The 17,145-nt window shown below is 34.2% G+C and overlaps 1 protein-coding gene across 2 annotated transcripts in view; it reads left to right on the top strand.

Annotated features, from left to right (window-relative positions):
- cadpsa (Ca2+-dependent activator protein for secretion a) overlaps positions 1-17,145 on the top strand; it is a 128,466-nt gene that overhangs the window by 85,890 nt on the left and 25,431 nt on the right. The window contains exons 19-23 of one of the 2 annotated variants that reach the window (XM_079857074.1): positions 2,848-2,877; positions 7,241-7,347; positions 10,021-10,177; positions 13,944-14,085; positions 15,956-16,102. In XM_079857074.1, the coding sequence (XP_079713200.1) occupies positions 2,848-2,877; positions 7,241-7,347; positions 10,021-10,177; positions 13,944-14,085; positions 15,956-16,102 (583 nt within the window). The remainder of the gene's footprint in view (positions 1-2,847; positions 2,878-7,240; positions 7,348-10,020; positions 10,178-13,943; positions 14,086-15,955; positions 16,103-17,145) is intronic. The other variant, XM_079857075.1, reaches the window with a different exon arrangement.

Below are 17,145 nucleotides of genomic sequence, written 5' to 3' on the forward strand. Positions count from 1 at the left end.
TCAGATTTACTACATTTTTTAGAATGTATCCTCCATCTGTTTGCATCTGTAGATTTCTTCTAAATTCACCAATTTAGATTTCTAAATTTCAGGGGGAAAGACTCTTGATGTAAGTCTGGGGACTGGGGACGTTCTGTATGCAAATTAGGCATCAACTAGTTAAAATGCGCACATTTGCATCTAATTGACAGGGCAATGCAGGTAAATAGGATAAACAAAATAACTAAAGCATATCACCTGGTGGTGATATATGCTTATTTTATTACTAACTTATTTTATTACATGGCTTGGTTGAATTCCAATGCATGATTTGCGGTGTGTTATTTCTTGATAACAGACCGCTGTGCGGAGTATAACAGACCGTTGGCATGAAAACGTTGCGTTGCTATGGACTCTAACCGTAGAGACGGGGCGTACTATTTTCTTTAGCGGAAGCAATAAAATCGGGTTTTAATCGGGAGAGAGAGAGAGAGGGAGCGCTTCAGAACTCCTGCCCTGATATTTAGATATACTATTCTTCAATAAATATATTTGTTTGACAGGGAAGCTGTGCGCAAAAAGGAATATATATTATTTTTCAAAAAAAAAAAAAAAAAAAACACCCCAGAAAAAAGGGCACTTTCTCTCCAGGAATAAAAAGGGCAGGTGCTCAAGCCCCCTTTGATGTCTATGTGTGCACGTGCCTGCATAAGAGCATTTAAAAAATCTTAATTATTCCAAACTTTTGGGTAGTCACATATTGTTACAATATGATGTTTTGGACTCAATGTGAAGAAGTTTATAGAGATGCATTTTTTCACTCATCGAGTTTTTGTGCATACACTTAAGTTTAAAATTCAGGCTTGGTCCTAGTATATAAAGGATAAAAGAACTGCCTAGAAAAGTGAAATGGTCCAGAAACACTCAAATAATCCCAAATTATGTTATTTTCTGGCTTGCTTTAGCTGACTGTAGAGACCATTTTCTTCTAGCCTCATGCATACTGACCTGCAGATCACATCAGATTGACTGATTTTAATAGTTGGTAGGCTTTTTTATCAACCCTGCCAGGCAACTTTGCATGCAACTAGATTTGGTCAAAAGCCCCGTAGTGCACATGCAGCCGTTGTGCTTCTTCCTCTCTCTCTTTCTCCTCTGACCCCTTGCTCTTGCATGCCCCCATCCTCTTTTATAGGGAAAAAGAGAGAAATGTATGAGCATCCTGTCTTCTGTTTGGCGTCACAAGTGATGGATTTAACCATTCGTGAGTACCCTGCTTATCCGGAGACACTCCATCACTCCCGCCACTCCCGCTCCCTCCTTTTTTTTTTTTTTTTTTTTCGTTCTCAAGCACTTTTCACAAACAGTTGTTCTCTCACGCCCTGACCGGCACCATCCTCTTTTCTTGCTTGCAGTCTGCTTGCCTTTTTCTTTAAGTGTTTCGCTTGAATTTTAGGTTGAGTGATTCAGCCACAGGTCTTGCTGTCACTTTGATCAGACCATCCTGTCCAGCTGAGTCGGTGTGGCAACCTTTCTTTCCGTTTTCTGCTTATTCTTTCTGTTTGTGACTTGAATGCATTTTTACTTTGCTTTTGTGTAAGTCACTCCTCCCCATGTCCTTTTATCAACGTGTGCCAGGTTTACAGTACTGGTCAGGTACAAGGTGAAGATAATAATTCAAATCATCTCCAACCCAGGAACAAAACAGGGATTTTGACGCAGCTTTTGGAGTCATTGCGTTTCTAATCATGTTTTCGACCACGAGTGCTGTATGTTTTTGTCTGTTATCCACTCAAGCGGCTTATCACTGTGGGTCGTCACTGTTTTTCTGTTTGTGATTTGGTTGATTTATTTCTGTTTTGGGTCAAACTTGGTTTTAGACGGTGCAAGATTGTAAAAGCAGGGGTGTAAAGTACTTGGATAATTGTACTATATTACTATACAGAAGTTTCCATTTTATTAAACTACTAATAAAGATGAATGTACTCATACTTTGAAATGGTAAAAAGTAGAAAGTACATATTTCATAGGTCATGGTTTAAATTTTTCCTCTTAAAAACAAAACTGAATACACTGCTGTTCAAAGGTTTTGTGCCTTTATTATTTGATCAGTATATAATAATAATAATAATAAACTATTCAAATAATGGTTTTCTATTTTATATATGCTTTAAAATGTAATTTATTCTTGTGATGGTAAAGCTGAATTTTCATCAGCCATTACTCCAGATTTCAGTGTCACATGATCCTTCAGAAACCATTCTGATTTGCTGCTCAAATAACATTTCTTATTATTATCAATGTTGAAAACTTAATGTTTTTTTGTGGAAAACCGTATGCATTTTTTCCCATGATTCTTTAAATAGAAATGTCAAAAGAACAGCATTTATTTGAAAAATAATAATGTAACACTGTAACAGTGTGTACTGTTACTTTTGAATATTTAACGCATCCGTCCTGAATGAAACAAACTAATTAATGCCAAAGTTTAACATTAAAGTTAAATGTGGAAAACTTTCTTTGTTTTCTCAAGTATGTTTTACATTTAGTAAGTGAACAGCATTGATTTTTGAACTCAAATATAATTTCTCTGTACTTTTACACCCCTGTTGAAATGTTGAAATCTCTTGTAGAACTTCTTTCATGCAATCCCTCGTGGAATGAGTGAACTACAGGTCTTTCGGGGTTAGACAGTCCTATCCTTCAATGCCTCTTTCTTTTTCACTCTTTCCTTCTCCCTCTATACTTCCCCATCAGATCTCACATCTGAAACAAAATAAAAGCTGACCCCTTCTTCCTTCTCTCTTTCCCTTTCTTTCTCTCTTCTCCCCTCCCTCTTCCTTTTTTCTCTTTCTTTCTTTTTAGTAGAGAAATCTCAGAAGGATCAGAAGGATCCAGGTGACATCTTTTGTCTGACTTACTATTAAACCCATTTTTAAAACAGCCCCCCCTTCCCCAGTTCAAAACATAACCAACTTACAACATTCGCATGGCAACATTTTCCGACATTAAGATAACCATGGGAATGTTGTGACAAGGTTATGCCAATGTCTCCTTCAGTCTATACATTGCATCCAAATGAAGATGCGTTTTCCATGAGCTGGTAAGAGCTTTTTGTATGCTTTACCAGTCTATGGAACATGCAGAGTGAGTATTCCTTTAATTATTACTTAAATTTCCAACAAATAATATAAAGCAGATTATTTGCCTGTATTATTTATGATTAAAGTGATACTCTTTCTGCACCAAGTGCGTGATTATGAAAACCCAGTAACACTTTTACTGTAAGATTCAATCCTTTAACATTAGGTAATGCATTAGATATCACATACTAACAATGAATAACATTTTTACAGCATTTGTTAGATTAATAATATATTTAATATATATATATAAAAATATATTGCATATAAATATATACTACTATACAATACACTCTCATTCATTAGTAATTCATGTTTATTCAAAGAACATTCAATTATAACATTATAACTCATTAAATGTTAAAATGTGTGTGTGTATATATATATATATATATATATATATATATATATATACACACACACACATTTTAACATTTAATGAGTTATAATTATGTAATATATATATATATATATATATATATATAGTACCAGTCAAAAGTTTGGAAACATTACTATTTTTAATGTTTTTGAAAAAAGTCTCTTATGCTCATCAAGCCTGCAGTTAAAAAACAAAAAAAACAAAAAAAAAACAGTAATATTATGAAATATTATTACAATTTAAAATAATGGTTCTCTTTTTTAATGTACTTTAAAATGTGATTTATTTTTGTGATGCAAAGCTGAATTTTCATCAGCAAGTACTCCAGTCTTTGGTGTCTTATGATCCTTCAGAAATCATTCTAATATGATGATTTATGATCAATGTTGGAAACAGTTGTGCTGCTTAATGTTTTTTTTATAACCTGAGATACTTTTTTCAGGATTATTTGATGAATAAAAAGTTAAAAAGAACTGTATTTATTTAGAATATAAATCTTTTGTAACAATATACACTACCGTTCAAAAGTTTGGGAACAATAACTATTTTTTTTTAAAGAAATTAGTACTTTAATTCAACAAGGATGCGTTAAATTGATAAAAGGTGATGGTAAAGATTTATATTGTTTTTATTTTGAATAAATGCTGTTTTTATGAATAAATGCTGTTAACGTTTTACTCATCAATGAATCCTGAAAAAAGTATTCCAAAAAAATATATTAAACAGCACAACTGTTTCCATCATTGATAATAACTGAGTATCAAATCATCATATTAGAATGATTTCTGAAGGATCATAAGACACCAAAGACTGGAGTACTTGCTGATGAAAATTCAGCTTTGCATCACAAAAATAAATTACATTTTAAAATATATTAAAAAAGAGAACCATTATTTTAAATTGTAATAATATTTCATAATATTACTGTTTTTTTTTTTTTTTTTTTGTTTTTTTTTAACTGCAGGCTTGATGAGCATAAGAGACTTCTTTCAAAAACATTAAAAATAGTAATGTTTCCAAACTTTTGACTGGTACTGTATATATATGTGTATATGTATATATGTATGTATATGTTAATTGCTTGATTTATAAAAAGAAAATTGCATTAACTAATATTAAAAAATGTAACAGTGTAAAGTGTTACAGAAAAATCTCTAATGTGTCAAATAGCAATACTGATGCACTGTTAATGATTTTTCAGTTCACATCATATTGCTGATTTTCCATTGGAGTGAATATATGGTGACATGACAGTCATTGTGTGTTGGTTTCCAAAACCTTTACAAAAATATCAGAAAAACAAGTATATTAAATCTACAAACTACAGGATATGTTATGTATTGGTTTAGAAACCATTAATTTCTAAAATGTCTTGAACAAGGAAAATCAGGTATTTCAAATGGTCTAAACCAAGATTATTCTTTGGATGTTTTTCAAACATGATAATAATCCAAATGTCAAAATGCTAATGCATTCTGTCAGTTGCTATTGAAGTACCTGATGTTGCACTATTGCATGACGTTTCATCCCTGCATGGACAGTAAGCCTTTAAAAGGCCACAAAAATGAAATCATTTCTTTTTGAAAGTCTTCAGTCTCATTGAGAGAGATGAAGATGATTGAGATACAATTAGAAGAAAGGTCATAGGGTTAATACACAATCAGGGGGCGTGTGCTTTGTGTTTAGTGATGAAAGCACTGTTGACTGAGAGGGGGGTGTGACTCTTCAAAATGATGTTAATTGTTTTGACATTCATCACACAGCAAATGACTTCGCTTCCTAGTTCGTCTGTCTTTGTGTTCCTCCATCAAAGTGCCACACATCATATAATGACATGCTCAAAGATCTCAAAAATTGACAGAGCACAAACAAATCTTTGTTCAAATCCAACCGCAGATAGACAAACAAAAATCACTTTGATTGTCTAAAAAACACCCTCTCAGCCAATATTGAAACTTTATGAGTTACAAAAACATGTGAGTGATTCTATAATTGGAGATAAATTTGGCATTTCAAAATATTAACAGAAATTCTTTCCAGTATCTTATTGAAAACATATTAAATTTTAATAATTCAGTGCTTGCCAAACTTTTTTTTTACTTTTAACGAAAAAGTTATTTCTTTATAGTACTGTTTGTCAACTCTGCTGCTACAGACAAATTAGGCAATGTGTAGAAATAACATTGGTCACAGAATCGACAATTTCTAGCATACATGCTAAGAGCACATGGCACTAATGAAATCATGTGTGATCAGTGACACATTCTGGTTTCCTTTTGAAATTGTGGTAACAATTTTGACGTTTTACAGAATAACTCTTGGTGTAAGAACATTTTAGATTCAAATATTTTCTCAGAGAAAGCACAAATACCTTTCAGTGCTTTAGATCTTATCAGTGAGGGAAAGTGACATCATTTCCTGTATCTTACATTGTGGGAGATAATTCCACCAATGTAAAAAGTATGGAACGGTGACAGAATTGACACAAGATGTATGTACACATTTTTATATGATTAAAAGTTATTTTTAAACATTTTTATGTCGAGGATTAGTAAAAATGACTAATTAGGGATTTTATAAATAAATGAAATGAAATATTACAAAAAAATATATATTTTGGTTTCACAATGATACATGATGGAAAAAATACAATGACTAATTTGGACAACAAGAAATCATGATTTCCAGCTATATAAAATATTATATTGTTATGACCTTTAACATCTTGTGATCCATGACAATGAGTAACAAATTATTAAAATAATGAAAAAAAATAAATGACTGTGGACACAAAATGTTTAGAATCACCCATGTATCCATAAACCATAGTCTCATAAATGTCTCTTTACTTTGCAATCCCATCCTTAACCAACAGTAATGAACCGTTTTCCTCGCATTGTGCATTTTCATCATGTTAAAGACCCATGAACATATGTCTATTTTTACATCAGTCTGCTGTAAACTATACGATTTATTTAATTTCACACTGTTATGTAAAATGATAATCATTTTTATTACTCCTGTCATCAACTGGCAGATGAAATCTTTTAGTGGCGAAGATGAAATAGACAATGAAGGGTACATTTAAGTATGACATGTTTAAGAGAGATGTGCTGCCCGCTTGTATTGACAGAGAGAGGTAGGAAATGAGACGACATAAATTCCTGCATGTGCTGAACATTATGCATGATGACTATAACATATTTGTTGTCGTTTTTATCCTTTCTTTTTCCTCAGTTCCTTGGTTTGACTCATTATATTTGCATTGCTCTTTATTGACTCATTATGGTTCGTGTCTACAGAGCTGAGTGTTGACAGAGTGTCAAGATTATGCCAAGTCGTTAACTAAGACAGCAGAGTTGATATATGCAGCAGCTAATTTGTGGTTCATTAAGTCAGTTTTTTTGTTTTCCAGAGAGAACATTTATGAAATTCAAATGAAAAATTATATGTAACCCAGAACTGTACCCATCTCTTACCTCCTCTGTAATTTTAATTGTCATCTAAATTTTTTGCCTTCATTGCAAATATGCTTATAAAGTGACATTTATTTAAAGGATTTAAATTAAATACTTCTAAATTAACACCAAAGAAAATTCTGCATTGCAAATAGTACATATTAAGTTGAAAAAAAACACATTGCAGTGAAATGCAGTTTACTTTAGGCATCAGACAGGATATTTTCCATGTGCGTGTTTGTCTGTATGTCCATATTAACTGTTGTACCTTTGTGCCTCAGAAAATGTAGGACGCTTAGTCACCCCTGCCAAAAAGCTTGAGGACACGCTCCGTCTAGCCGAGCTGGTCATAGAGGTGCTCCAGCAGAATGAGGAACATCATGCAGAGGTGAGTGCACCAGACATGACGTGTTAGATATAATACATGCTTAAATACACATGCATGAAAATAAATACGTCTGGCACATATTTATATGTGAAAACAAACAACGCTGCTTGATATTAAGACCTCTATTAAGACTATTTTCAATCTCGAAAAACCTTCCTCAGTGGCTGCTAGCGCTGTTTAGGTAGCAATTTCTCCAGCCCTCATCCTCTTACATACAAAGGCAGAATATATGTGTTTTGTGTTTTTAAATTATGTGCTCCGCAGGCTACACGCACAAGTGCGGGAGGTCAGGCGGTACAGTATTTTTATTTTATTTTATTTTTTGCTGTCATCAGTGCCGTGCCCTGCTCTTGCATGCCAGCCTCATGATCTGGCCTACACTGGAAGAGGCATTACATGGGCATAGCAAATCAGGACTTATTTAATTTCAGTTCAGTTAATTCAAATTTTGTTGGTTGAGATTTGTTTGAAATTCAGATAGATAGATAGATAGATAGGTTGGATCTATTCATCTTCTGTTTGACTGAACTGAAATTACTGTCACATTGACTGAATTCATAAAAGCATTGAAGGCATTAAAGTCAATGGACAAAATTAATACAGTTGTTCTTTTTATGTGAAATACATTCATCTTCATTTTGGTTTATTTTCAGTCTGTTATTCTAACAGGCTTGTTTTTGTTTTGTTTTGTTTTGTTTTGTTTTGTTTTGTTTTGTTTTGTTTTGGGTTGGGATGGTTTGTTTTGTTTTGTTTTGTTTTGTTTTGTTTTGTTTTGTTTTGTTTTGTTTTGTTTTGTTTTGTTTCTGATGCCAGGTTCACTAAACCATTAAAAGGAATAGTTCACCCAAAAGTCACTAAGAACACTTGTTTGTTTGTTTTCCAAACAATGAATGTCATTGGGGTCTGATGTTTGTTGAAACCACACTGACTGTAATTATATGGACTTAAAACATTATTCATTTAAACATTATTCAAAATATCTGCCTACAGAAATGGCTACAGGTTTGGAACAGCATAGTCATGATTTACTCAACAAAATTATTCATTTTTGGGTGAACTATGCCTTTAAGCACATAAAACCATTTTTAATAGACATGTCCACTAAAATGCATGGAATTGTTTATGGTATTTTACAAAGTCCAGTCATTTATCATGCACACTGAAAGTTCATGTTCAAATGTACAACATAATACATCCACATAAATAATTGAATAAATCTGGTAACCTGAATGGACGTGCATATGTTTTTTTTTTGTTTTTGTTTTTTTAAGCATAAGTGACAATTGGAATCTTTACCAAACAGTCTTAATCATAGGGATTTTTTAAATTTAATTATTAAACATTGTTTCTATTATTTATTTGCTTCTTTTTTTTATCAAGATTTACCATCAGTCATTCTTGACTTGTGATCATATTTCCAATTGCATTTTAAAGCCCTTTAATGCTGAAGCATTTATTATAATGAAGTGCTCAAATACAGAGCAAAAAAAATAAAAATAAAAATAAACTCACATAACTCTCACTGTTTTTCATTACTTGTTTGTTGGCTGGGAAACATTGGACAGGGTAAAGAGGTATGTAGACCCTATAGAGCCCTCCTCTATGTGCATGTCGCAGCCCCTGCACCATGGATGGAGGGATTTCCACCTTTTCCTCCCCCTCTTTGCCTGGAAACCCCATCCTTCCCCTAGTCAGCTGTCCATATGGAGCGTTGAGCAAGTGGCTTGTGGTTCCACAAGCGCGAGGAGGACAGTGCTTCACCTGTGGAAGCAGACCCCCAAAAAACCTCAATGAAAATGAGACTCATTTTCACCCTTGCACAACCCCAATTATCTCCAAACTCTCCCCTGTTTTTGTGTCCTTCAGCTTGGTTTGGTCTGCTAGCTTCACTTACCAGCTCTAACTACAAATATTAAACTGTATTACAAATGCACTTCCCTGTGTTTTTTGGGAGAAGTGTTACAATAAAGCAAAACTGCTATACTGGTGTCAAGCATACTGGTATGCAAGGTTTGTTTGAGTGGTCAGTGACAACAGCATGCTTTTTTTTAAAGGAGAGGAAGCCATGATTTACATTAACTTTTCATTTGTCTAACATGCTTGGTGCATATCTGCAGGCCAGATGTGTTACACACAGCAGCACAGCTGGATCAGCAGCAGAGGAATCTCACATAATTAAACAATCGAACAGATAAATAATCTGAACTACTGAGATTGTGCTGCTAATCACTGCTGCTGCTGCATGCTGGGAACTTTTCTGTTACAAGGGCATACATTCCTGTGCATGGACTTGTGGGAACATTCACATCTGCAAAATGTGACGTAAATAAGGATGTACTTTAAATATAAATCAGTGTATGTGTATTAGACATTAACTATGATGAGCTGTGCTTTTTAGAAGAGGTGACAGCATGAGAGTTTCAATGCATGAGAAAAGCTCATGACACTCCACAGACACAAAGGTGAAAAAATTACATTTCTGGACAGTCCGGCATGAATCTCAAAACTATTTGGGGTCTTTAAAGACCAGTGTGGATTTAATAACTTTTTATAGATCTGTGGACTGTCATGCTCTTAAGTATAAGAGAAAAGGCTGATCTTCAATGTATTACATGCCTGATTTTATTTTTGCTCTTTTTCTGGCTCTTGTATTGCCTCTTTCTCTCGCTGCAGGCATTTGCATGGTGGTCAGATCTGATGGTTGAACATGCCGAGACGTTTCTGTCTCTGTATGCTGTGGACATGGATGCGGCACTGGAGGTTCAACCCCCAGACAGCTGGGACAGCTTCCCTCTCTTTCAGCTGCTCAATGACTTCCTGCGCATTGACTGTAAGTATTTTAAGGGGATCTTTTCTGGACAGGTCTTTGTTATTTTTATGCCTTATTAAATGAAAATTCTAGGTTAAATACAAAGTCATTTCTATTAAAAGCATCTGTGTCTCATAGACTGTCAGAAACATTCTTTTTAGACTGAATTAATATAAAGTGCATCAATCTTAAATGTTTTTAACATTTAACATGCACTTAAAGTGTTTAAACAATCAAAAAAATTTTTTCAGAAGCGGATAACATCTTGTGATTGTGATCAGGTGGGAATCAGAAGTCATAATCATAATAATCATAAATGTACGGAACTGGAAATTGAGATAACCACAGTTCATAATTGTGATGTTGCAGTCCAAATATATTGCATGCCTACAATAGTGTACAAATTGCATCAAAGCAGAGATTTAAGAGACAATATAGAAGAATTAAAGGCCAAATTGTGAAACCCGCAGGGGGTCAAACCAACACATTGAATGTAAAGAGTTTGCTCAAAGCCTTATCACGTCTCTAATGAACTGAAGTCAATAGGGTGCTGTCCATGGTGCTAAAGCCACTCTGCCATGGGCTGCAGTTGACTAATTAGTGGCATTCTTTGCACAGCTTGACAGTTTGTTGTCTGGTAACCTATTCTTTATATTGGATTGCTTTTTCTGCTGGTCGAGATGGAGCTTGTGAAAGCAAGAGTGTATGTATTTGTATATGTATATAAAACAAAAAAAAAAAAAAAAAAAAATCTACATATATACAATATACATATATACACACACACACACACACACACACACACACACACACACACACACACACACACACACACAGTAGTGGCCAAAAGTGATGTATTTTGTTTTTAATTACCCCATAAGTTCAGTTATACCTTAAAGCTACACTGTGTAACTTTTTTAGTTGATTCTTAGCAAAAAACACTTAGTTCTTTCAAAAATATATGTGCTCATTAATGTATATTTACTTCTTTCAAGTAATAAAGTATTATCGTAAGTTTATAATCTGCCATTGAAAGTACATACGGGTGAGGGGTTCGAATGCCGGTCGCCATGTTGCCCCTCCATCTTGAAACTACATTAGCCAAAGAGGGACATGCCTGTAAATTCAAGCTTCGCCTTTTGCGTTTTTCACTCAGTGACACCGTGACGAATGCGAGGGGGAGATTACTCGCGAGCTAGCGAGTGCCGGCAGATTTGAAAGATAGTGTGGTGTGTGTGTGCGTGCGTGCGTGCGTACTCACATTTGAAAGAGAGAATTAAAACGTCAACGCGACAGACAAATCAGCAAGACAATAGTCAATATTGGAGTAACTTTTCCCAGATGGAAAGAGCTCATGAGGAGAAGATTTTAAAACGGACGCCGAAGTTGCCTGCTTTCTTCTCAACAGGTAATTCAGCCTATTTGTGTAAATTCGAAGTTTTATAGTTGCTTGTCTAACCATAGCATGGTTGTGCATAACGCCAGAACAACCTCTAGTATAACTTCATCCTCGCGTCAATGGTGAAAAAGTATTGTTTACCCTGTAACATAAATCTGTGCTGCGACGGATCACAGGTGATGAATAGTTTTAAAGGCGCAATTTTTTAAGCTATATAAAAAAAGGACACTGTAAATTTTAGTTATTTTTAATTGCTTTTACTTTGTACACATTGTAACGTTAGCCTAATCTGATTATGCTGGGATAGCCGATTCCAAGGGTGACGTTTACCTCCTGACATCTGTCCTGTAGTTTTATTCATTTTAGACGTATTGTTTATTATTGTCATGGACGAAGTCGATAACTGGAAGCCATGTTAATCTTGGAATAATACGGCCACCGTAGGAGTTAAAACGCCCTCGGAATTGAGAGGAACAGAAACTAATATTCACTGGGTAGTCATATACAATTTCACCGCTAGATGGGGGTAAAAATCACACAGTGTAGCTTTAAAAATATGAGGTAAATATTTGTAAAATATTTTAAATATGAGGGAAGAACAAAACACTACACCTGGTTAAGATATTTATCTGACACAATTAAACATAAACTACAGCTACAGGTTTTATTTTACTCTGCAAAAGAAAATGCATAGGAAAAAAAAAAATCAGTTATTAATATTTCGTCGATTTTCTCTTGTTTTTGCATGTGTTCATAATATATTTGTATGACATAAATAATTGTATAATTACATAAATACAAAATAATCATTATTTTGTATGACATAAATAATTATTAATAAATAATTAAATATAATAATATATTTGTATGACATAATAATTATTTATGACATAAATAATTATGACTAATAATTAATAATTATGAATAATACTTGAATAAAGGTTGAAGATTTGAAGATCGTGAAGATCAGTTTTCCTAGGCCAGACATGGACACTTTTTGGCCACTATCACAAATTTATTTTTGTTTGTTTGTTGTTTATTTATTTATTTATTTGTTTTCATATTCATTTTTCTTTTTGTGCTTTTATTTATTTTTCTTTAACACATGAATACACTTCTCATAACTTCTCATTTGTAGCCTTCTATGAGAGATTGTGTCTTATTTATTGTGTTATTATTTATTTAATAACATCTTAAAATAAGACAGATGTGGAATTTTCTTTTAATAATCACTTTTAAAGAAGAGAACAAAGATAGTTTTTTTTATAGATGGTCTGTTATTCAGCATTCCAGCATTAGAAAGCTCTTCTCAAACACAAAACTAAAACACTGATGCACCATTCTTGACTCCATCTAGTTCCCCATAAATGCACATATATTACTCCTCACTACAACACAGAAACACACATCATCTCCCCCTGGCCTCCTCACATAAACACAAACACAAGCAAACACCATCAAGCGACAGCCTACAGCGTGCACTACATCTGTGGAACAGGACATTCAGCATGGAAGGTCACTATCGTCCTGTGCCTATAGCACTGATCTAGGCATGAAATATCCTTAACACCAGACAGGCGCTAAAGAAGTAGCTATTCATGCTGCTAATGAGGTCTAAAACAGAGGAGCCTGGGAGACCCCACTGCCCCGGCCACTCGCTCGCGGACAAACACAGCCAAGTGTGCAACCACCACCGCTCAAGTGGCTAATTGGAACAGAGCAATCAGGGAAGCAAACAAACATGGCACCTACTGTGAATGATCGACCTTGAGAGAGACCAGAGTGAGAGAAATAGACGCCATGACTAGTACTATGCTTAGTCATCACATGCTAAAACATAAGGCATTTTCCACCATATATTTTGTGTCCAATTACTTTTAAAAAAGCATTAGATGTAAAAATCCATTGTTTTTTGTAATGAGCTATTAGATATTTTTGGATAATCTAACACAAAATTACCTTGCAGGAAAGGTAGCTAATATGTTTTTAAATATCTGAACAATTTCTGCTGCATGGATGGGAAGACAATAAATAATCACATTCCTTTTCCTTAATTTTTACATAAGCTTAATTTATGAGAAAGTAAAAGTCGGCATGAAACGTAAGTTGCAATAATCTTAATATAATCATCTTCTTTATCCAAGTGAAGTGGCTTTTCAAAAAAAAGAAAAAAAGATTTATAATAAATACTGCAATATTCCATTAAAAAAAAGAATTTTAACTTCATGCTGACTTCAACTCTAATCACCAACTAATTAATTTTTTCATAGATTGTCTATTTTTTATGATTATAGCTAAATATTGGTCAAAGGGTGGCAAAAATTGCAAACCTTAGCAATCATTCATTCTATTTGTCTTCTCTTTCCCACTTTCGTCCTGCTTTTTCAGATAATCTATGTAATGGGAAGTTTCATAAGCACCTGCAAGACCTGTTTGCCCCTCTAGTGGTGAGGTATGTGGATCTAATGGAGTCCTCCATAGCTCAATCCATACACAGAGGATTTGAACGAGAGTCTTGGGAACCAGTCAAGTAAGCCAAACACTTTTTCACTTCAAGCGTTAGTTCTAGAGATGTTAATTCAATTAGTACAATTATAAAAAAAAATGTATCCAATTAATCATGCCCCTTGGACTTCTGCAGTCTTTTCATGTGTTCAGAGAGCAAGATGGAATCCAGCAGAATGAAACAGACCTCGGGGGTCTCGTTATGTGTTTTTGTGTCTTTTTGTTTTTTTCGAATCTTTCTTTGCCCTTGTTTACTTGATTTTTAATGGCTTAACGTGGTCCTATATTACTTTTTTACATTTCAACTTTATTCAGTGTGTAATGTTGCTGTTTGTTCAATAAGCATTGTTTCTGGCGTGGCCTGGTTGAGTTGCATTGAAAGTGTGTTGAATCTCTCGGTTATTGTAAGTGGTATAACATTTCTGAAACACGCTTGAAGCAATTGACCAATCACAACACACTGGTCCAGCCGACCAATCAGAGCACATTGCGCTTTTTGGAAGGAGGGACTTCACAGAGACAGGAACAAAACAGAGGGTTACTTACAGACCAGGAAGAGAGAGGTGCTACAACAATGTTGAAGGTAGGGTAGGCTATTTCAGAGTGGCTAGCGATAGCAAGTTAGCTTTGAAACCATGAGATCCCACCCTCCCTTCAGAGGCCTCCTTCAAAACACATGAACGCACACAGCAGAGTCTGCAGAGCATTACGAGAGACGGCGTTAAACTACCTCATGTCCCAAAGCACAAAACTTTACAATAATAATGAACGTAAACAACTTCGAGAGCACTGACTTGTACCACCTGACTGCTGCAGATTCATTTCGCCGTTGATAGTGACATAGAAACACATAAATCCGAGTCTGGGGACGTGAACAGCTCTAAATTATGGTTACGACATGGCGTGAACGCAGTATAAGCTTGTTGTTTTGGTTCAGGAGGAACTGTAAACTGTGGCTGCTGTTTGTTTGTGGCGCTCGGTGACTGTGTGTCTACAACTCTGCATAGTCTTACAGAACGCGATGATGTCGTGTGACGCCTGCGTGAGCAGGGTGCGCGGAGGTATGGAAATACACATGTTGACAGGCAGGTAGGACATCGTATCATTGCATTCGGACCGAATGCAATGATTGGACAATTTTTTGAGTCCTGAGACTTCCACAGAAGATATATGTACATGTTTTAATATTTAGACCACTTCTATTACTGATTGCTCTCAGGATGTGAAGAGAGTTTCAACCAGTATAACAAAAAGTGTTTATAAAAAAAATTGCCTACCCTACCTCTAAATATGTGAATAATTTAGTTTTTTGGACATTAAGTCATGAAAACCTATTCTAGAAGACCCCAAAAACAAGACTTTGAAAAGGGGCATAATATGTCCCCTTTAAAAAACAAATGAATAATAATTGTATTTTATGTACACCCAATTGCATAATTGGGTGTATTTTTGAGATTTAGGTTTCTTTTTCTTCAACTAGCTCTAATTTTCTTACAGTCCTAACTAGCTCTGCTTGTTGTAAGTTTATAAACATTTTTGCATGATTCCTAAATATTCAAGTCACCAGAATAACTTTTTATCACTCAGCAAAGCGACATAAGACTAAGTGTGTGACTGTAGGAATGTTAATGCTAATTGAATCAACAATCTGCATTTCAGCAGAAACAAATGCGTGTTTTCTCATAAAACCAGAGCCAAAGTGGTGATAATGTGATTCACTCCGTCTCATGTGCACTTCTCATCTCTGCAACACCATCTTCTCACTAAATGAATTCTTCATCTTGTGCTATAAACAAACTGTACGTAATGCCGTGCTTCTTTATCATCCATGCTTTCTTCTGTGCATCTACATCATTGCATTCTGTTTTTTCTGTTTCTTTTTTCCTTTTCCACAGGAGTTTAACAAGTAATCTGCCCAACCTACCAAATGTGAATCTACAAATGCCTAAAGTACCAAATCTACCAGTGTCAGTTAATCTGCGACCAATGCAAATGCCTAGCTTTTCAACCCCCAACTGGATACCGGGTTTATCTGAAACTGAGTGTGTACTGAGTCTGTACTGGATTCTAATACATGCATGTGTGGCCTTAGCATCAACATTTAGTTCATATTTTATATTTCAATTCGAATTCACCCTTAATTAATTGTAGACAGGTTTCATTTAAATATTTGAATTAGGAAAGTCTTAAGAGGCGCATCTACAGTTGGAATTTGGAATTGAGGATTTCAGCATGAATTAGCATTAACATCATCACACAACATTTTACAATGTCATATTTTTTTGTTGAGACAAATAGTTAAAACTAGAGATTTCTGTGTTTGCGATAATAATTTCAAAACCAAATGACATATTTTTCCAGTTTAAAGCAATCTGTTGTTGATTTACTATGTTTGGAATCACTTTCATGTGTCATAATGCGCATAAGGGACAATAAACAAAAACAGATGCTTTGACATTCTGCTATACAAAAACAGATTCTGTGCAAAAGGCCAATATCATACTAATTGGGGGGGTTTTTTGTAGGTAAATACAATTGAATGTTTTAAATCATCATTTTATTTTATCATACGATAGTGTATCATATATGTAGAAAGATGTTTCCATCCTAAAGGGTCATTTAACACTAAACCACATTTTCTAAGATGTTAACAGAGAACACATCATAGAAGACAATGTTAGCATCCATTAATTTTAATTGAAGGAGAATTTTTTTTATTACATATATATATATATATATATATATATATATATATATATATATATATATATATATATATATATATATATATATATATATATATATATATAAAACAACACATATATTGACTCACATTAAGGTATGGTAGTAATATGTACATAAAATCAGGTAATTCCAAATAGTTAGCAAACATTTTCTTAAAAATGTATATGTGGACTCAAGTACTTTGTTTACATGGTTGGAAATTGTCTGAATTAAAATGAATAAAAAATTAGCTATTTAGGGAGTTGACAGAGGTGAGCCTAGGGGATTTTAGCTTATATTTAGACATGATAATTAAAAAAAAAACGATTCTCCAAACCTTAGCATTTCACCACTTTCCAGA

Source organism: Squalius cephalus (genome assembly GCF_949319135.1).
Source record: "Squalius cephalus genome assembly, chromosome: 22".
In the NCBI taxonomy this organism is placed as follows: domain Eukaryota; kingdom Metazoa; phylum Chordata; class Actinopteri; order Cypriniformes; family Leuciscidae; genus Squalius; species Squalius cephalus.